This window comes from Gymnoscopelus braueri (assembly GCF_963280865.1).
Source record: "Gymnoscopelus braueri genome assembly, chromosome: 23".
NCBI classification, from domain to species: Eukaryota; Metazoa; Chordata; class Actinopteri; order Myctophiformes; family Myctophidae; genus Gymnoscopelus; species Gymnoscopelus braueri.
Genome location: NC_137625.1, coordinates 32,197,559 through 32,213,126, shown reverse-complemented (window position 1 = coordinate 32,213,126; position 15,568 = coordinate 32,197,559). Strand labels below are relative to the sequence as shown.

Sequence of the window (15,568 nt, the reverse complement as noted above, 5' to 3'; positions counted from 1 at the left end):
TCACAGTGAATGTAACACTAATATCATGTATCATGTCTGCAGGTTTCTAGACTTTAACAAAGCTTTGCAATTACTTTGGCTTACATTGAGGTGAACGGGGAGGGGCGTGCATGCGAATGAGGTGAAAGCAGGTGATATGTTACGGGTCCCAGTCAAAACCCTTCTCACATTTCCGTGGCCGGACCAAAAAACCTGTCTGGTAGCATTGCTGGCAGGCATGGCAGAAACATCTATAAACAGCTGAGGCAGAGGATGACGTTTAGACTGCTCTTATTGCCTTGTATGCCGTCGATTGGTTCCACACACCTGCCACTATAAACTGCAGGAGGAACAGCAAACATGCAGATAAGACTAGTCATCCTATTCCTGATATTGATTCAGTTGGTGTTATTGCTTGTGTGGATGCATTCTACACAGTTAAGTTTAATCCATCGGATGTCATCAGGAGATAGGCTGAGTGAAGAACAAGACTTGCTCAACAGAACCCAGACGGCAAACCCAACCCAACCCAAACCCGACGATGAGGATGTACAAAAGGTTCTGCCGTCCTGCCCCGAGGACTCTCCTCTCCTGCTGGGTCCACTTCGTGTGGAGTTCAACTGGAGCAGGACAATGGAGTCGGTGAGGACGGACTTTAACTCTACTCTACTTGAGGGAGGACGATATAGACCACCAGACTGTGTTTCACATCATAAGGTGGGTCAAATTAATGGTGGGATGGGAAAGAATGGGGGTTAATTGGCTTGTTCTGGTATGATTAGATATGCTAAATGAAATATTATATCTCCAAACTAGGGTCCATATGCTCCAATTAATAATTAACACAGGCATCAGAGCAGAATGTAATTTAGCTAAACAGCTAAATTAAGTCTTTGTTGATTTGTTTGAATCAAAACTACAGGCATGTCAACTACTGATTAAGCATCAGTACCAGCAATAGCCGCAGAGGATAAAAAAAAAAGTACCATCATGCTTTAAAAACATATTATTTAATGTGCTTTTCTGTACAGCAGTGAAATGGCTAAACCTCAATTTTGGAAATGCAATATTACAGTATGTGGTAGGTTTGTACATTTTTGTACATCATGTGAAATGTGTTATGGTTGTGTAATACATACTAGGCATATAACTAACAGATTAAATATTGATGAAAACAAGAAATCACAATTTGCGTTAATTGAAAAAGACAGAAATACAGGATGAAGCCATTCAGTTCAACATCACATCAAGTACTACTCCTCCCAAGTCATTTTCCTCCTTCCTCTCAACTCTCTCCCTCCTGTCCTTCACCTTCTCCTCTTCCTCCTACCCATCCTCTCCACGTCTCCTCTTCGCCCCCCACCCACTCTGTCTCCTCTCATTGTCATACAATTCTACCTGTTTGTTCAACGCTTTTACAGGCGGCTCATTTACTGCATGACAACATGCTGTGTGAACAATTGCACCTGCACGCTTGTGTGTTCTGTACCAGTACTAGCCCATCTTTCACAATCTTTATGGTATTTGAGCACATACTACACATTGTGAATGTGATAGATGGCACAAGAAACAAACTTGATTGTGTTGTTTGCAAAAAGGCATGAGCATTTTTGTAATTTATGTGAAAACGATCAAAATAGTGGCCTACTATAAAAGGTATAATTGATAGAATAAATGTCATTTTGGGGGTGAACTATATGTTCACCCCCAAAATAACATTTATTCTATCAATTATACACCCAATGGAGCCTTGAATTCATGCATTTTTTTTTTTGCATTCCTGAGGCAATCATTTGATGACCGGCAGAGACTCATGGAGTCTCCATCGAGTCTCCTACTGGAGACTCCACCGGTCACCAAATTATTATTTGCACACTCTGAGTTATGGGTTTTCCTTTAAATTAAAAAGTTACAACCGCTGGCCTACACGACAGCCAGCAGACAACAGTGAGGGTTTTGTGAGGTATAGTGATCCGCTCAAAAGGTTCCAATTGTCTGACGGAATGCATTTTGTGTTGACCGTGTGCGGCTTCTCATTTGGCTCCTTATTTGCATGAATGTGTGTGGGCATGCACTAGACTAGATCATGCATCCCGCCTGTAGCGTCAGCGAGCACAAGCTGAAGTTTAGGGAAGTCGGAATTGTGCTGATTAGAGTAGGCTATAGTTTGCCAATGGATACCCTTAACAAAAACAGCATTGAATTTATTGATGGAGTAAGAAAACCAACCAACCAAAATGTGTGTGTGTGTGTGTGTGTGTGTGTGTGTGTGTGTGTGTGTGTGTGTGTGTGTGTGTGTGTGTGTGTGTGTGTGTGTGTGTGTGTGTGTGTGTGTGTGTGCGTATGCGCGTGCATGCGTGTGTGCATGGGCCTCAGTGATGAGAAGACAGAGTGATGTGAAGTGAAATATGTTTTTCAACTTCGCAAGCTTTGTTTATTGTTGTCTCCGCCAGGCCGAAAGGCATGGCGAGAGAGTATGTTTTACCCCTTGTCCGTCCGTCCGTCCGTCCGTCCGTCCGTCCGTCCGTCCGTCCGTCCGTCCGTGTGTGTGTCCGTCTGTCTGCAGCTAATCTCTGGCACCGTTGGCTTGATCGCAGCGAAACTGTGCACACACACTCCCTGGATGCCAATTCAAAACATCTGCCCCAAAATGTTCACATGGGCCTGTTATAGCGCCACCAGGAGGCCGATTTGTGAAAAACCAATTATTTTATATTACTCCTACAGATTGTATCCAAACGTCATACAAATCGGTACACAGTATCTCTATAGTCATGTGATCAACCCGGATCTGTCCAATTTCCCAGATTACATCCTCATTGGCTACGGTTGGCCTCCAAAGTTTGCAGGATTGGTCCGTTTTGAACAAAATGCCTCAAATCATGAACGCAGCTTGCAATTTCCGTGAAATTTCACACGCACATTCCCATTAGGCCGAGGAAGAAATGCCACTCAAATCTGCCTCATGGTGGCGCTATAACAGGCCGATTCGTGCTTTTACCAATAACTGCACCGATCTGTGTAAAACTTTGTTTGCACACTCTCTAGAGGCCAAGGAAAAACCTTTGCCCCGCATGTTTCACATTTGCCTTTTATAGCGCGTCTAAAGTATTTTTTTAAATTTTATATTAAGCCTTCAGATTTTATCCAAATTTCACGCAAATCGGTACACATGATCTCTATAGTCATGTGATCAAGACGGATCTCTTTGATTTCTCATATTCCATCCTGATTGGCTAAGATTGACATCTAAACTTTGCAGGAGTGGCCCGTTTTGAACAAAATGCTGCAAATCATGAACCCAGCGTCCGATTGCGGTGAAACTTTGCACACACATTCGCACTTCGTTGAGGAACAAATGCCACCCTTTTAACATTGCCCTATTATAGCGCCACCAGGAGGCAGATTTTTGCAACACTTTTCTTTTTTATATTACTCCAACACATTTTGTCCAAACATCATGCAAATCGGTACATATTATCTCTGTAGTCAAGTGATCAAGATGGTTCCGTCCGATTTTTCCTATTCCATCCTGATTGGCGAATTCCGAACATTGCTAGCCCACAACAACCTACCTGACCTGGCGGAGACCTGTGCTCCGAGGAGCACTTTTTCTAGTTTCCCCTGTCGTGTTGACATACGATATTGAATTATGTCCTATTCATCAGACATTAAACTAGAAAAGGGTGCTCAGCAGAGCACATCCAATGTGGGGTTGATTGGATGTTGCATGATACAGGGCATTTCTTTCTAAGAAATAGGCCCTTCCTTCTCATTGTTCAAGCCATTTCTACATGCAAACAGATCATTTGTCTATTTTGGTGAAAATAATCATGTTTGTACAACAAACACTGTTCAAGGTTCTTTATTGTTGTTCTGTCTTGTGAACAGTGTATACAGTACGTATACTGTATATACAGACACAAAATACTTTTGGTTCGATCCTTGGACATTGCAAAATGTCCATTGGTTCTCAAAGTGGGGTCCGGGGACCTCTAGGGGTCCTTGAGGGAGTTCCAGGGGGTCCCCAGCTAAATGATGGATAGTTAGGAACCAAATGGACCCTTATGGGTCTGTAACTCTGAGAGTGCACAAATGAAACCACAAATGGAACCAAATGGACCCTAACGGGTGTGTACACTCTCAGAGTTAAATTAACATTGATTTTACAATATAAATTGGGGTCACAGAGATAGAAATGCCATTAAATGGGGGTCCGTAGCCTAATGCATGTCAAACTGGGGGTCCTTGAAATTTCAATGGTTGAGAATCACTGTTAGAGCCGTAAAAAGCTTCTCTTATGGCGGTCCCTGGCACATCTTTTCAAATGGGGGTCCGGGGGCTAGTAAGTGTCAATTTGGGAGTCCTTGACATGACAAAGTTGGAGAACCACTGCTATAGGGCGTGCTATAGGGGGTGAGGTGGAATTTGAAGAGGTGAGTGAGTATTGCTTTGTTGTCATTTCTTTTCTGTTTTGGACTATTGTGTTACAGTGCATGCCTGGAGCATCATGACACACAGACCGGTCAGATATGTTTACATACAGCTTGACATGGAGCTTAGTAAGTCCAGTGGGCCCGCCAGTATCCTTGAATTACCGGTAATACGATTTCTTAAAATGCCCTTTTCTTTTAGGTGGCAATCATCATACCGTTCCGCAATCGACGTCAACACCTGATACAGTGGCTTTACTACCTCCATCCCATCCTGCAGCGCCAACAGCTGGACTATGGAGTGTACGTCATTAACCAGGACGGAGAGGGGACTTTCAACAGGGCCAAACTGATGAACGTAGGCTTTGCTGAGGCAATGAAGGACAATTACACCTGCTTCGTCTTCTCCGACGTGGATCTAATCCCTATCGATGACCGTAACATCTACGGCTGCTTTATTAAGCCCAGACACCTGTCTGTGGCCGTTGACAAATTCAATTTCATGTTGCCCTACCCAAACATCTTTGGAGGGGTCGTGTCGTTCTCCAAAGAGCAGTTTATGACCATTAACGGATTCCCAAATAACTTTTGGGGCTGGGGCGGCGAGGACGACAACGTTTTCCAAAGAACTGCCATAAAATTCAGCAGCATCTCTCGGCCCGACATGCAGACCGGGAGATTCAAAATGATCAAGCATAACGGAGATTTGCACAATGAGCCTAATCCCCAGAACCCTGGAAAGCTCTCTAGAACGGCGTTCACTATGGATAGAAATGGATTCAACTCCCTCACCTACACCAGCAGTCAGGTTGAGAGGGATACGCTCTACACATTTGTCACAGTGGACATTGGCAGTCCAAAATAGATGGCTTACGTCACCAGGAAAAACTCAGGAGATACCTGGCACTTGTGCAATATATCAGGGCGGGGGTGGAACAGGTTATTTTTTATTACAATTTTTTTTACCTACTACAGTACATCAACTGCTTCTTTGTTTGTCTTTGGGTGTGTGCCAGGAACGGCCACGAACAGTGCCTGGCTGTCTGCCAGACCAGTTTTCAGAAGGAATTTGACTTTTTGGAAGTTCAATTTAACTGCCCTACTCACAGACAACCCCTCTGCCCTGTGTTGTTGACACCTCAATGTCAACAACACAAAGGAAATAATAGTTGTTCGCCGCCTCGTCTCAGCATTTCCATTCTTTCTATGCCTTTATTATAGATAGGACAGTTAGGCTGACATGAAGTGGGGAGAGAGAGATGGGGGTCGAGGTGACGCGCAGCGAAGGCCGTCAGGATTGTGACTTGAACCCGTGAACGCGATGTCAGACTAAATTATATGTAGCCTACGGGCCCCACCTGCTTATTTAACATACGTTTATTAGTTGGCAACCGGGCCAAATTCACACGCGTGGCGCAATCGCTATGCAAGACTGGGTGTCACCACACCCACGCCTCACAGAGCTAAACAATAGGGCCATTGCAACCTCAATAGAACAAGAACAATTACACAGCCACTCAATCACCACCTTTTTACTGCCCTCCAGGCACAGGTACAGAAGGGCTTACTTTGGAAAAAGCGATGCTCGCAGCCATAACAGGCTTAACAACTTAAACCCTACTTTGTTGCTGTGGTGGTAAAAGTACTCACATGTTTTACTCAAGTAAAAGTATCAATACCGCAATATAGAAACACTACTGTTACTACTTAAACGTCCGGAATTAAAAATGTAGGCTACTTGAGTAAAAGTACAAAAATATTGGCATCAAAATGTACTTAAAAGTACCAAAAGTAAAAGTACTCATTGTGCAGAATGTCCGATTTCAGAAGTTCAAAATGTATGAAAAATCTTTTGAAAATAGCCGATCTACAAGCTCACGATGCGACACATTGGTACAGTAGCTTGTAGATATGCTATTTTCAAATGGCCAAAATATATATAGAGCTGAAGTGGTTAATGTGTTTTGTAATAATAATCAAAATCTACAAAGCATAGTAACTAAAGTTTTCAAATAATTGTAGAGGAGTAAAACTACAATATTTGCCTCTGAGATGTGGTGGAGTAGAAGTAAAAGTACTGCAAATTGCAAATACTCCAGTAAAGTAAAAAATACCTCAAAATTGTGCTTAAGTACAGTACTTGAGTAAATGTACTTACTGTAGTTACTTTACACCACTGCTTCGTTGTCCGTCAAATAGCGTAATAAGCAGATCCGCTATGTGGTTAAAAACAGGCCTTGCTGAAACATAAGGACACTTTGCGACACGTTGTGAGAGCTTGTAGATCTGCTATTGTTGCCGAATGTTCACCAGTATTCATCAAATGTTCACCTATGATGCTAGGGTTTCATGTGGTTAAAAAAAAACAGGCCTGGCAGAAAAGGTCTGAGTGTGTGCTGCCGTCTGTCATCACCAGCCGTTATTGTGTGCTATTTATTGTATGTACTGTTGTCTGATATGTAGGGAGCCTTGGAAAGGAATTTCCCCTTTGGAACAATAAAGTCTAAAGTTCTATATACTTTGTAAAACGGGTAGCATCAGTTGAAGTTGCACATCGCTAATGGCATTATCTGCGAGAGTTTACATAGGGGAACGGGGGTGGGGCGTGCATGTGTTGGCATGAGGTGCGACAGGTGCCAAACCAAAAACCTGTCTGCACTCTGCAGCGTTTCTGTCATAGCAGATGCAGTGGCACAGGATGATTAGACTATTTCTCTTCACCGTCAATTGTTCCATGTCCGCCACTAAACTCAGGAGAAATAGCAAATAAGCAGATACAACAGGTCCCAACCAGTGGTGGAAAAAGTACTCACATTTGTTACTTAAGTAAAAGTATCAATACTGCAATGTAGAAATAGTCTGTTTACTATTTACTATTTAAAGTATTATTAGTAGTAGTATTTTCAAATGGCCGAAATGTACATAGGGCTGAAGTGGTTTGGCATTGTGTCGTGGTTTATCATAAGTTTATATTTTTAAGTTGACCTCTAGCCCAGTGTATTTCAAACTGTGGGTCGTGAACCATAAGTGGGTCACAGCAGGGGGTCAGGTGGGTCACGGTCTGATTAGGGCAAGCTATGATTAATTTATGTCAAAAGCACCATTTCTGACAATATGCTGTATATCCGCAGTACTTAATTTGTTTGTGAACTGAATGTTATTGTACATTATTGTCAAAATAAAACATGGCTGACCTTGACACGGCTCATATGTTTTATTTGATCATAGAGAAACATAAAAGTTCTCACTTTGTGGACATGGTAATGAGAATGTATTGTTTATTTCACTGCAAAATAATATTTGGTGGGTCCTGGGCCAAAAGCACCTCCACAGTGGCCAGTCTCGGAAGAAGTAGTCAGATATTTTACTTAAGTAAAAGTAGCAATACGACAATATAAAAATACTCTGTTACAAGTAAAAGGCCTGTGTTCAAAATGTTACTCGAGTAAAGGTACAAAAGTATTGGCTTCAAAATATACTTAAAGTACCAAAACTAAAAGTACTAAAATGTTTGAAAATAGCCGATCTACAAGCTCACAACGCGTCGCGATGCGACGTGCTGTGAGCTTGTAGATCGGCTATTTTCAAATAGCCTATGTATAAAGTAGGGCTAAAGTGGTTAACGTATGTGTTATAATGTAATCATTTATATCTGCAAAGTAATAAGTAACTAAAGCTGTCAAATAATTGCAGTGGAGTAAATGTACAGTATTTGCCTTGAGAAGTAAAAGTATTGAAAAGGGGAAATACTCCAGTAAAGTCAAAATTCCTCACAAATGTACTTTAAGTACAGTACTTGAGTAAATGTACTTAACCTCTGCTCTGGGTTCAAATTCTCTTACAGAATGTTCACCGTGTCGAAGGGCTGCCTCCTCATTTGCATGCATTTGCATCGGCAGTGGCAGAGGGAAAGAAATGGCACAGAGTAGGCCTACACAGAATTTGCATACAGCGTATGGATGGAGCCTGGGTGTGAACTCTTGAACTTCAACTCTTAAAGGCTAAAGGTTTAACTTAAGGTGATGGTCATTTTGAAAACATGGACCTTGGTTTGGAGAGTGTTGTGTGTAGCATCATTAATTTATCTTCAAGTGTGAGCATCTGACATCAGTGTTGATTTTGTCGACTAAAACTATGACGAAAAATATTCGTCGACTACCTGACAAAAACTAAATATATAGTTATGATGACTAAAACTATGACTAAATATATTGACAATTTTGTCAACAAATAAAAACTAGACTAAAATGTTATGGAGGGACTAGTGGAGAAGATATCCAGTAGAACTAAAATAAATGTTGTGCTTGGTTGCGCTCAAGTGATGCGCTCTGAAAATAGCAGATATAGATCTACAAGCTTGTAGATCTAGATCGGCTATTTTCAGCATGCAACCAAATGTAAAATCACCCTTCTCAACGCCATCAAGGCACCGCCAAAATACATTTTAGTCGACTAAATCAACTGTAGATTTAGTTGACTAAAATCTTAACATATTTAGTCTAAAACTTAGTCTAGTCTAAAACTAGACAAAAACTAAAACATTTCAGGTGACTAAAAAGTGACTAAAACTAAATGGCATTTTATTCAAAAGACTATGACTAAAACTAAATCAAACTTTGCTCTGCCATCACCACTGCAGCAAACCTCCTGGGATCCATTGTAAGCTCTTCGCCGTCCCACTTTGATACCTAAAAGATTGTTTTAAAATGCCCTTTTTCTTTTTAGGTGGCAATCATCATTCCGTTCCGCAATCGGCATCGACACCTGATACAGTGGCTTCACCACGTCCATCCCATCCTGCAGCGCCAACAGCTGGACTATGGAGTGTACGTCATTAACCAGGACGGAGAGGGGACTTTCAACAGGGCCAAACTGATGAACGTAGGCTTTGTCCAGGCACTGAAGGCGTACAATTATACCTGCTTTGTCTTCTCTGACGTGGATCTACTCCCTATCGACGACCGTAATATCTATGGCTGCTTTGGTAAGCCCAGACACCTGTCTGTAGCCGTTGACAAATTTAACTTCAGGTTGCCCTACGCGACCATCTTTGGAGGGGTCGTGTCGTTCTCCAAAGAGCAGTACATGACCATTAACGGCTTCCCGAATGACTTTTGGGGCTGGGGCGGCGAGGACGACGACGTCTTCCAAAGAATGACCATCAAATCCATGACTATTTCTCGGCCCGACATGCAGACCGGGAGGTTCACAATGATCAAGCACGAAAGAGACCAGCATAATGACCCTAATCCCCAAAGATTTGACAAGCTCTCCAAAACCCAATGGACCATGCAAGAAGATGGTATCAACTCCCTTGAATACACCATAAACAAGGTTGAGAAGGATAAGCTCTGCACGTTTATAACTGTGGACATTGGCCGCCCAAACTAGATGACTAGAGCCTACACCCCATGGACAACATGTCACTTAGTCTAAGGTCTGTGCTCTACTGAGCATGTTCTCTAGCAATAATTAACTCCACCCATTTTCAGCCTATCTTCATATAATTGGTCCTCACTAATGCTCATTGAGAAGGATAAGCTCTGCACGTTTATAACTGTGGACATTGGCCGCCCAAACTAGATGACTAGAGCCTACACCCCATGGACAACATGTCACTTAGTCTAAGGTCTGTGCTCTACTGAGCATGTTCTCTAGCAATAATTAACTCCACCCATTTTCAGCCTATCTTCATATAATTGGTCCTCACTAATGCTCATTATAAGCTGGTACCATTTTGGTCTACTTGGTCTGTGTCTCAGAGGAGGGCTGTGGACAGTTCAGAAACCCGCCTACCAGTGACATCATCGATGTTCTCTCTCTCCTGTTTTCCCTACCTCTGCTGTTTTCCCTACCTCCCCCCCCCCCCCCCCCCTCTATGTCTCTCTTTCTCTCTGTCTCTCTCCACAGCAATTGAATGGACGGACTTGACGTTGCCAGTGTGTTGAAAAGCCGGACGTTAGGCTGTATACTTCCTGTTTTTGCGGGTTGCAGGACGGGCCGGGTTGTTGTCGTTGATTCATATATCGTTTTGCGGGACGGGTTGGGGTGGGTTGGGCTCCATGGCGGGGCGGATTATGAAAAAAAACCTGACCCGCACATCACTACAGGGTGATCATTTATCATATACCCATTGCCTTATTTATTATCAAAGACAATGAGAAAATCAGCACTTCAATGATACACGAGTACCTGATGGTACATGAGTAAATGTACTTAGTTTACTTTACAGTACTGGATACTGTTTTTAATATTTGCTGAGCTCAGGCTTTTGGTGACAATTTATTTGGGGACACGGACAAAGACGATACATAACTCGGTTTTCTCATCATGTCCAAATGACAAACACAGTTGTAGATAAATAGATAAATCACCCAGGGGGAAGTTAACACACTGATCATATCATCTCAGGTCCTGTGTTTAATTCTGGCTCAATATGACGTTTTTCTTGCTCCCTCACCCTCAACTACAAGGAAAGTTAAAGGAAATGAGAGCAAAAAAAATCCCCTCTCAGGTTTCCTGTTGCTTGTCTCACCTAAGGCAAGAAATTCAAGTTTTCCACTTACCTGTTTATGAATCGTTATGGGAAACTACATCATACGTTGTTGATACATTCACCACTTTAAGTACATAACAAAAGAATAAGAATGGAGACAAAAGGATGTGTGTGTGTGTGTGTGTGTGTGTGTGTGTGTGTGTGTGTGTGTGTGCGTGCGTGCGTGCGTGCGTGCGTGCGTGCGTGCGTGCGTGCGTGCGTGCGTGCGTGCGTGCGTGCGTGCGTGCGTGTGTGTGTGGACTTGACAAACTTCTAGTTTATCCACACGTTTCCTAGGGCATGGTGGGCATCATCCTGTCGATTTGATCCCTGATACCTGATCAAATCGACAGGAAGTGATGCACCACCATGCCCTATAGGAAACGTGTGGATAGAGGGAGCAAAACAAGGTAAAATAGTGCTTGTTCCCAAGGGTAACCAGAACGGTCGGTAAAACAACCTCGGTCGGACCAATGCAGTCAAATCTGGCGGTCTCGGAAACTGCCGGACCCACAAATCCGGTGACCTCAGAAAGGTCAACTTGATTAAAAAGTCTCAAACAATACAACATGAAAGAGAAAATGACAAATAGCCCATGTATGTACATGCATACATGCAGAATATGTTTTACAGTGAAGTTCAGTTTTATTCAGTTTACACAGGAAACTCAACACACAAAATTGCTGTCTGAGTGAGCCAGGCTTATCTGCATCGCTAACATGCAGTGGTGTAAAGTAACTAAGTACATGTACTCAAGTACTGTACTTAAATAACATGTTGAGGCATTTGTACTTTACTTGAGTATTTCCAATTTCCAATACTTTTACTTCTACTCCACTACATCTCAGAGGCAAATATTATACTTTTACTCCACTACAATTATTTGAAAACTTTAGTTATTTTGTAGATATAAATTATATTATAAAACATACATTAACCACTTTAGCCCTATTTTATACCTAGGCTATTTGAAAATAACACAGGCCTTTTACTTGAGTATTTCTCCATTGCAGTATTGATACTTCTACTCAGGTAAACAATTTGAGTACTTTTTACACCACTGTACATGTTGGACTGCATCATCTTCCATCTTCCCGTCGCTACCTCGCTCATATGTATGGCAGAGTGCTCACTGTTCTCAGGGAAACAATGGAAACAAGCGGAGCGAGTGTTCCGCCTACGTCGTTGTACAGACCGTTCTGGTATTCTTCCCAAGGACAATAAGGCTGCAAGATAACAGGTTGTGATTTAAGGTAGTAGTAGGGTGGGTGTTTTACGCAGGAAATGTTAAGTTTATGAGAACTCATCCCACACAGCATTACAAACCCTGTCCTTGTTTTGTCCGGGAACGCATCTATGTCATTTTTTGATTTCTTTGGGCTATTAAAAAATAGCAGATCTCTAAGCTCATAGCGCGGCACCTAGTGCCGCCCTATGAGCTTGTAGATCTGCATTTTTTTTTATCGTGAAAATGTGTGCAAATCTTAGAATATATATGTTTTTTAAAGCGAACATTTTTAACTAACATTTTTGCTTCTGGAGATTCTACAAATGTCTTCTAAATCCTATTTTTTTTTTTTTTTTTTAAACATAGGTTTCTATATCAGTGGTTCTCAAACTTTTTTTCATGTCTAGGACCCCCAGAATGATATGTATTTGGACCCCCATCTCAAAATATGTTGTTCCAGGGACCCCCCAGAAGCAAAGATTTGAGTTAAAAAAAATTGCTTTAAAAAAATATATAAATATTCAAAGATTTGCACACATTTTCACCATCTTTCTAATAATAGCAGATATACAAGTGAAGAAGTACAGTGAAGAAGTTGTAGATCTGCTATTTTTTTAATAGCCAAAGTAATCTAAAAATGACACCGATGAGTTCCCGGTCATAATGGGTTAAGTGATCTAAAAGACACAGTTTAACAGCGGCATGGAAAACCTGTCCAATCTTTAGCTATCAATAGTGAGTTAATAAGTGTGCATTCTGTAAACAAAGCCGCACAAATCACAGTGCGGTTTTCATTGGTGAAGGTGCACTATAGAGGCTCGCTGCTTGCGTGCGTCAATGGTCTTCGCTCATAAAGGTCGCTATTTACATGCATTTGGCCAAAGAAGCTTTACATGTAAATAGCGACCTTTGTGAGCAAAACAAATAAAAATAAAAATTGATTTTACATTACGAAGTAATTTTTCTGATCTAATTAGTGCATATATACATAATCCTAGATTCATATTTAACACTGTTGTTGACCGTCTCCTGACCCCGGTGAATTATACTATGTGGAAATCTTCCAGTAAAGAATGTCTTTAGGTTGGTGTTGTTATCAGATCTAGAATCTGAGCTCTTATATCATTCCCTGAGGTGCCATGCCCGTAACATATGACTTTAAGCCAGTGGATGCCTATGGTCCTTGATAGTGATCTCGTGGACATTGTGTCTCACAAGAAAACCGTCCTCTTTCTCCTGTTGATAGTATACCCTCTCACGCTACACACGCACCATTGTAGTCTGCTTGTAGGTGTGTTCGAAGGCCTAACAATACTGTATAGGGTGTGTATTTGAAGGCATTACATAAATGTATTTTGCCAAATATATTGGCTTCCCAACTCATTGTTGATTTTATTTGGAATTTTGACAGCACCACAGTACAGAGACCCCATAAATGTTAGTCACAAATAATCATTTAGCTACTTAAACCCTGCCGTATATACTTTGTTCACCGGGATCACCCAAGGGTCTATATAGGGATACAAGGGACAGTTAACGCATTCAATCCGGGAACGCATCTCTGTCATTTTAGATTTCTTCGGCTTTTAGATTAGCTTTCTGCACCTGATTTAGCAGATCCACAAGCTCATTGCGCGGCACTGAGTGCCGCGCTATGAGCTTGTATGCTACGAAAACCGTGAAAATGCGTGCAAATCTTTGAATATATAATTTTTTTAAAGCAAACATTTGCAACTCAAATCTTTGTTTCTGGGGGGGTCCCTGGAACAAAATATTTTACAAAAGTTCATGGCAGATATACAAGCTCATAGCCCGGCACGAGTGTCGCGCTATGAGCTTGTAGATCTGCTATTTATTTTTTTCAAATGGTGAAAATCTTTGAATATATATATATATATATTTTTTTAAAGTGAACATTTGTAACTCAAATCTTTGCTTCTGCGGGTCCCTGGAAATAAATATTTTGAGATGGGGGTCCGTGGCCAAATACATATCATTTTGGGGGTCCTTGACATGAAAAGGTTTGCGAACCACTGATATAGAGTGTATATTAAAAGCAGTTTGAGGAACGGCATGCAGATGGTGAGGACACCATTCCCACTGCTCTTAACACTGCCCATCTCGAGCACCAGGGGGCGTATTAGGTCACGGTCCCCCATCTGAAAATATTTTGTGCAAGGGACACCCTTAAAAGAAGATTCATGTTGTTGAGTCAACATTACTCATAGACATTTTGACCAACTGTGCGACTATAATAACCGGCTGCCGTGTTAAAGGGATATTTCACTTTCAAACAGTAATCACTGATGTATTTATATATAAAAGATACATACCCTATGTGTAAGTGTATGCATCTTTTATTGAATGTAAACTTTTAACTGTCTTGACTTGTATTATATGGGTTTCTAATTACTGATGTACATTATGAGTAATTAGTTTTGTACCTTTTTGATATTGTTCTATTGCGGTATATTGACAATAAAGTCTATTTTATATTCTATTCTATGTAAATTCTATATTCTTATACATTCCCAAATAAAGGATTATCATGTTCTCATAGACCGTGCACTTCAGCTCCATACACACTAAGCCCAGGGGCCAGGGGACCCCTAGTGGTCATACTGTGTACTCACAGGTGAGGGTGTCCCTCCAGTCATCTGCATGCAGCGGGGAACAGCTTTCTTCCAATATGTTTTGTGCAGTCGTGGGAAAAGTTTATTTTTCTTTTGAAACAAAATTGGGTAATTTTATAGTCTACTCAGGCTTTTTGAATTACTTTTTTACCTCCCTTCTCTCTTCTAACTCTTTCTGTAACAGTACAATTTGAGAGCTCACACAAAAGATTATTTTACCCACTCCTTTATACCTGTTCCAGCCATAAAGTTAAAGATAAGGTTCCAGCTCAGTGTCCGCCCTGAGATTGGGAGGTCGGGGTTCAATGCCAGAAACAGGTGATATAGGCTCCTGCCCTGTTGGCCACATGACTGACGGAGTGATTGTAGATCTGCTATTTTCTGCTATTTAAAAAAAAAAGCTTGTAGATCTGCTATGTATTAAATAAAAATGCATTCACGTTGAAAAGAAAATGTACTCTTAAATACTTCAATATTTCTCGGATCAAGTACTCCGATACTTTAACTCAAGTAAAAAAATGTACAGAGCAATTTTCAACTATGGATTAATATTTGACCCGGAGTATAAAGCCAAATAATGGGGTAGTTAATGTACTTTGTACTTTGATCATCTCCTTTTCCCTGCATGCACGCAAACGTGAGCACACACACACACACACACACACACACACACACACACACACACACACACACACACACACACACACACACACACACACACACACACACACACACACGGAAAGTAACTAAGTACATGTAC

The 15,568-nt window shown here is 41.4% G+C and overlaps 1 protein-coding gene across 3 annotated transcripts; it reads left to right on the top strand.

Moving 5' to 3' along the window:
* Nucleotides 1-204: 204 nt before the first annotated feature.
* Nucleotides 205-14,675, top strand: LOC308079828 (beta-1,4-galactosyltransferase 1-like). Of its 3 annotated transcripts, XR_013932637.1 has the most exons (3): nt 205-696; nt 9,138-10,041; nt 10,323-14,675. XR_013932637.1 is itself a non-coding variant. In XM_080421435.1 (2 exons), the coding sequence occupies exons 1-2, from the start codon at nt 340-342 to the stop codon at nt 9,801-9,803; spliced, it is 1,023 nt and encodes a 340-aa protein (XP_080277561.1). In that variant the 5' UTR covers nt 205-339; the 3' UTR covers nt 9,804-14,675. The 3 variants fall into 3 exon arrangements, 2 of the variants coding, with proteins under 2 accessions (XP_080277561.1, XP_080277562.1); XM_080421435.1 differs by having other exon boundaries at nt 9,138-14,675; XM_080421436.1 differs by lacking the exons at nt 9,138-10,041; nt 10,323-14,675 and adding an exon at nt 4,615-7,589 and having other exon boundaries at nt 213-696.
* Nucleotides 14,676-15,568: the final 893 nt, after the last annotated feature.